This window comes from Benincasa hispida, chromosome 5, assembly GCF_027475165.1.
Source record: "Benincasa hispida cultivar pf3 chromosome 5, pf3_genome.v1.1, whole genome shotgun sequence".
In the NCBI taxonomy this organism is placed as follows: domain Eukaryota; kingdom Viridiplantae; phylum Streptophyta; class Magnoliopsida; order Cucurbitales; family Cucurbitaceae; genus Benincasa; species Benincasa hispida.
Genome location: NC_143482.1, coordinates 10,257,281 through 10,264,254, shown reverse-complemented (window position 1 = coordinate 10,264,254; position 6,974 = coordinate 10,257,281). Strand labels below are relative to the sequence as shown.

The 6,974-nt window shown below is 32.1% G+C and overlaps 1 protein-coding gene across 1 annotated transcript; it reads left to right on the top strand.

The window, feature by feature from the left end:
* Positions 1-612: 612 nt before the first annotated feature.
* On the top strand, positions 613-4,806 carry LOC120078506 (envelope glycoprotein). Its single transcript, XM_039032777.2, has 2 exons — positions 613-799; positions 4,125-4,806. Exons 1-2 carry the CDS (start codon positions 669-671, stop codon positions 4,585-4,587), a joined length of 594 nt encoding a protein of 197 aa, XP_038888705.1. The 5' UTR covers positions 613-668; the 3' UTR covers positions 4,588-4,806.
* Positions 4,807-6,974: the final 2,168 nt, after the last annotated feature.

Genomic DNA, 6,974 nt, shown 5'->3' with positions numbered 1-6,974 from the left:
GGGTAAGCTAAACATTGAGTTGGTAATGTTTACCAACTTAACTCAACTGATGTTGTTAAGCCAAACATCCCCATATATTCAAACAACAAAACAATTCATTAAATTTAGAAACATTTATCTAATATAGTACAATGTACATTATACCTAATGATGTTTTATTATATACTATGATTTATTTGGCAAGTTTTCTTCAATTCTATATCATTTTACTATAGGTGATTCTATATCATTGTATTGAAGATTTATGGCATAGAAAAATTATCGATTGTTGAAGCTTGTTGTTGTCAATTATGTAGTCGTTTGGCGATTATGGGTTCCAAAACCCTCACTACTCAATGATTATAGATTTCATAAATGGAAATCTTCAAATGTTGGAACTTCCCTTCATGATGTGTTTGAAAAGAAATAGTTTTGGAAAATATGTAAAATTTTGAAACCCCCAAAAACTTAAAAAACCTCATGTTTCAAAGCCAACATTTTTATTCTCTTACAATTATTAGTGAACCCAACAAACATGGTCTCTCTTATCGACAATATATTGGGCCATTGTTGTTTGTTGGGCCTTTAAAGCCCATTTCAACACAATTTCACGTTTGAGATTGAAGAGAACATTTTTGCCTTATTTAAGCCGACGAAGAAGCAGAAAAAGAGAAGCGAAGCGAGTGAAAATGGTGTTATGGGAGATTGCATTGGCAACAGCTTATTTCTTGGGCCTCAAGCGAACCTTTAAACTCGCTCTCAAGACTCAGCGACGTCTTGTTTCCCCCAAGCACCCTCGAATTCGTCAATTTCTTCGTGGGTATTTTTCCTTTCTTCCTCTTCTTCATCGTTTTTTCTTAACACAATCTAGTGGGAATGGTTGCTGAGCTTATTGTTCTTCAGATGTTTGTTTATAATTACTAGATTGAGGCCTTTGCATTTGTCTTGATTGCATTTTGGTGGAATAGTTTATGCCCGATGGACTTATTTATTGGGTTTTATGGAAGATGTACATGGTCTGTGATGCGGAATTCTTAATTTCCTCTGTAGATTGAGTGTAGGCAATAGTTTTTTTGGGTGATTAAGTTAGTGAAGTTTCAACCTAATAACTGATCATACCTGAAAGTATAACGTTTGGAACATGTGGTCAATGGTTGAAGCTTGTAAACTGCTCTTTTGTGGAAAAGAAAGTGAGTAGGAACTCTGCAATACACTTCATGGTCCTGTGTAATAGCCTAATAAGCAATAGGCCTGTGAATTGTGATTAGGTAGTGGTCTTCTTTTTCTTTTGATATATGAGGTGTCGAAGGTCCCAACCCTTGCATTCTAGTCATGAGTCATGACCCACCTCCAATATTCTTTAGGGAGGTTTTTCCTCTCCTACCTTCTAGAAGGCTCTATAATATTCTAAGATATTAAGGGGTTGTTTGGAGTGTTGAGTTGGTTATTATAGTCAGTAATTATTATAGTTTGTGGCTTATAATAGTTTACGGCTTATAATAGTTTGTGTTTAGGTTACAGACTATTTTAGCCTAGGTTACATGAGGAGAGAGGATGGTTACAAAATAGTAACTATTATAGACAATGAGGGTTTTCAAATAGTTGTATTGAATAATCCACACTTAGTTATTATATTGGAAGGCTCAAACATTGAGTAGGCTAAAATAGCCCACTCCACCTAATGCAAGTTGGGAGCCCAAACGTACCCTAAGTATCTAACCTAAAGGGCGTCATCCCCAAATTTGGAGGCATCTCCAAACATGTCTAGTCCTTGCCAACCAGGGCATATTTTGGGCCTGGTAGTGGTCTTCTTTTCCTTCGTGGTTATATAATGGTAAATTTTTTATTTAAAACAATGTCTACATTATGGAACAATCAATCCAATTCTTCCATACTGGGTGATGCAATGCCTAGCATTTCACTTACACCAATAATTTTTCTTGTCCTAACATAGCTCTGCTACATTAAAATTTCTATTTTTATTGCTCAGTTGTGTTTGCATAGATACCCTTTTTGCCACGAAACTAGCTATCAGATGTAGAAAAATGCTTATGGCATGCCACTTTCTATCGGATGAAGATCATAGCTTTTATATATCGTTGGCTAGGTGTTAATCAGTGGCTACCATCTTAAATGTTTCACAAGATCTTTGACTTCATGAACATTTTATATCTTACTTTACGTTTTTATGGTGATATCATTGGTATGGGATGATTTGTAATAAACGATGTTCTCAAAGTTACCAGGGGTTGCACACTGAGGCTTAGAATCGTTACATCTCTGGTACTGGTAGCGACTAGAAGGATGATATCAACTTATCATCTATTCTTCAAAATACAGTATCCCACATTATCTTTGTAATACCATGAGTTAAGTGTAATTTAAGCCTTTACTACCTTTACCTCCATGGCTTATGACAAACAAAAATTAGCAAGTGGGTCAACCCTATGAGTGTGAAGAATTTTCATTGAAGAATGTGGCAATTGAAGGATGTGATTTTTTTTAAAAAAAATCTTTTCAGTATCTTCTCAAGGCTGATGTCTTATTTCATGTAGAGAAAACACTTGAGGCTCACGCTAATTAACTTTTTGAAACATTGATTATACATAGTAGCATAGCTGTGAATTACTGAAATTGGCAGTGCCGTTCATCTGTAAGCTCTTTTGTTTTTGTTCCTCCTCTTTTATTTTATTGTATGGAGAGTGAAACCATCAATATTTATCCCTCTTTTTGTTACCCTTAAAATTATCCTGTTGTCAGATGAAAATTCCATGTAATGACCTATAGTCATTAATAATGTGATCATCCTCAATGAAATATTGGCGATATCATCAAAATATCAGTAATATCGCTGATATTTCTGATATTTCTTGAATATTTCGACGATTTTTCATAAAAAAGACATTACCGGTTGATTTCTTGAATATTTCGCTGATATTTTCGATATTGGCGATATCATCAAAATATCAGTAATATCGCTGATATTTCCGATATTTCTTGAATAATTTAGTGATATTGCGGCGATTTTTTCATCCTTGATCCTCACTTGATTAAGTTTTAACTTTTAGGGTAGCTTATTTATGTAGAATTATAAAATATGCAATTAGTTCGATCAGCTTCGAGGGCCTAAGTTGTTCCTAGATCCATATGGCAATGGCTTCATATTCTATGCACCACTTCTTCATTTGATTCTTGTCAAGCTATACCCTGAAAATTCATTGAGAATGTCTGATACAAACGGAGGAATCTCAATCACACCATATATGAACTTGAAAGATGTCAAGAAAGAACCATCCATGTTGTCCAAATTTACAATCAAAAGAAGTTGCATTAAGTGTAGTCAAGTGAAATGAAGCTTTATTTATGGAACAGATACTTCAAGCGGGACTTGCATGGTTACAAATTTATGGTTGGCTGATTAAAACAAATAATTTCATGTTTATGGTGTTTATTAAATGTATTTTAAATTTTAAGTCATTTTATGTGCTTTTTATGTTACATCTTCACAATGATTATGGTCATAAATTTAGAAGGTTACAACCCTTGAAATGCCCTCATAAAATATCTAGAGTTTTATTTTGAGGCTATACAAAGCTATGTAATTTGTATTTGTGACATGAAAGATTTGGAAATATAGAATTTTGGGTTTTAAACCTTGAAAGCTTTTAAGCTTTGTGTCTTGTATGTTCTTGTGATAGAATGCATGAATATTTGAAGCATTCAAGTGAGTGTTGAACTATTGTGCTTGTGGAGTGCTTTGAATATCAAGGGTTGATTAGGAGTTTCAAGCTTTGTCCGATCTTTGATTCATTTGATCATTTAAGTAATCAGTAATCTAGCCGATCTTAGGAGTTGAGATCAAATTGGTTTAGAGGTGGGGTTGACTTCTTTGAGTTTTGTTGTCCAACATGGTTTTTAGATCCGATGCTCAAAGGTTTCCCATCATTTAATTTCTTATCAACGTCAAGACATTGGAGCATTGGTTTTGCCAGTCTGATCTAAGAAAGGACATTGCAGTATTGGCTTCTCCATAAAGTCACCAAAATTCCATAAGAACTTTAGAACTACCTTGTATCATATCTTTTCTGCTAGTATGTACTAGTTGTTATCTTTAACTGCTCGAAAGCACTCTTTCCTTACTGCAGACGAACCCGTGCCGTGTTTGATGTTTCTGTGAAAGTTCATCATACCATTCAGCGTCAAGACATAAAAGTTAGTACAAAACTAAGTAGCTGGATTTCGCGATGGCTTAATCAAATGAAACCATCTGCTGAGACTCATGAACATCCCAATGGCACTATCAATACGGGCATGAAAATGATAAAGAAGGTTTCCAACTCTTACTTGAAACATCAAACCAGCAGTCGAGCAGTGATTGGTCGAAAATTCGATCAATATCTGTCATCTACTTCATCAGTACATAGATGGCCTAAGCCCTTCTTCCCTACCATTGCAATGATCATGAGGCAGAGAAAGCCTGCTGGGACTTTGAATCAATACAGACAATTTAGCATTTGTGGCTCTGATGGATTGAAAACAAACTATAGAAGACGAAGTTTCGATCACGGTATTCGAGAAGATATTATGCAATGGATGCTTCAGAATTAGAAGAGAAGATCTTTTTTAGTTGTCTTCTCCTGGGAGACTAGATTATTTGGCTTACAATACAGACTATAGTGCAGTGTTTAGTTTCCCGTTTTGAGCTTGGAGACAATAGGGAGGTTTTCTTTTCTTGTTCTAAAATGTTTGGTACAGGTTCTTGGAAGCCATGTCTTTTCTTGTGAACAATTTCTAAAGGTAATGTTTGGGGGTTCTAATTTTGTTTTATGTTTTCATGTTTTTAAATTCACCGATTACATCAAATATGTGTTTGGTCCACAATTTAGATCAAATATATGTTTGGCCCACAATTTAGATTTTTTTTTAAGACTAAATAGTGTAAATTTTGAAAACAATTTTTTTTAAATATTTTTGGTGTATCAAGATTTTAAATTTTAAATTTTAAAATGTAGAATTATATTAAATAAAGCTAAAAAGAGTTTAGAAATACAATTTTTTTTTTGTGTTATAAATTCAATTAATTCTTTTAAAATTAGAATATATATGTAATGTTATAATACTACAAAATTAATTATTATACAATTTTTTTTTAAACATAAACTATGTTCATAAGTTAATTAATAATAGTCATAGTCTAAGAAGCACAAACATATATATGGATACATGATACGGATACGATACGATATTACGATATGCTAATTTCTAAAAAAATAAGATACAAATACGTTGAAGATATGCTATTTTATGAAGTTGAGGATGGAGGGGGATAGTGAGAGAGAAGGGAAGAATGAAGATTTAATAACGTTTTGGGGATTTTCTTTTAATTTTTTATGTTTTTATCATTTTTATTTTTATTTTTATTTTTTGTTTTGGATTGCTCAATTTAAGTGAAATTTTATGTTTGGGAGTGATTTTAAAATGGTTAAAATCACTTTTGTCATTTTCAAAATCACCGTGAAATATGGTTTAATCTTTCAAAACTAATTTTGATGATATGAAAATTTCATTTAAAAGTGTAAAATTGAAAACTAAATTAATTTTGAGCAAGTGTGTTTTTGAGTGATTTTAAAAATGAAAAAAAAGTGATTTTGATGATTTTAAAAACACTTTTAAACATGCACTTAAATAAAATGGGGTTGGCTTTTTAAGTGGTTGGGCAATATCCCCTTCGCATATAGGGAAGTAGATACACGTATCTGAAAAATTAAAAAAAATAAAAAAATCAGATACTTCAAATCACATATTTGCCACGTATCTAAATGTATACGTATTTGATATCGATTCTCTGCACAATTAGAAGTATTGTACTTCCTAGGTCATAGTCAACTCAATACTTGATAGATAATATAACTAATTTTATGGTTCATTAATATAGTATCAAACACATTTAAAATAATAGTTTAAATTAGAATCAAAATTTTGAATATGTTACAAAATTCATATTTGAAAATATGAAATACAAATTCTATTTTCATTAATTTCTTGTTTTTAAATTTATGATTTTCTACCGGATGGGCCTTACATTTTAGGTAGCTAGCAATGCATATTTAGTGCAAATTAGATAGCAACCTACTACACTCAAGGTATGGAAATGTCTATCGAAATATTGATAAAGGTTTATTATTTATATTATATGCATATCAATAATATTTTGTTGATTATTATTTATGTTTCTTAGATTTTTTTTTTATAATATAATAGAAATGTTGATTCGCCTCTCATGTTGATATTGTACATGAACATGTGGAAATATCGATAGAAATAATCGTGTCAATGAAAATTTAATACCATGATTTTATTTTGTGTATCTTTATATTGAATTTAAACATTTCTTGTAAACACATTATTGTTCTTCGATATTGAAAGTGTGAAAATATATTAAAAATAAGCAAGAAATGGTAAATAATATTGAAATATTTTTTTTTCTCATTTCCTATAATGATATGAAGTCACTTATCTGAATAACTTAATCGGTTAGACCTATATTCTCAATCAATAGATCAAATGTTTGAATCACTACAAAAAAAAAAAAAAAAAAACCATTTGTCGACGCCACAAAGCGTCGGGATAGCCTTCCAAAACATCAGCAAAAGGTCATGCTGACTCTTGGGGATTGGTGTGTTTGGATACCTTATCCTGACGATTTTTTCATTGGCATCAGCATAGACTATCTATGCCTACGCCTTTTAAGCTCATGGGTTTGACCCTCTACATCAACGCCATGCATATGTGTTGGCAGGATGCTTTCCCGATGCTTACATGTATGCGTCGAGATACGTTTTTTTTTATAAGCTTGGAACTTTTACCGACGCTTTATACATAGGCGTAGCATCGGGATGGATGATTTTTGCCTACACCTATGTGTATGGCATTGATTTAATTTTTATAAAAAAAAAATTATTTTATTTTTAAAAACATTATATTTCTTTTTGCTT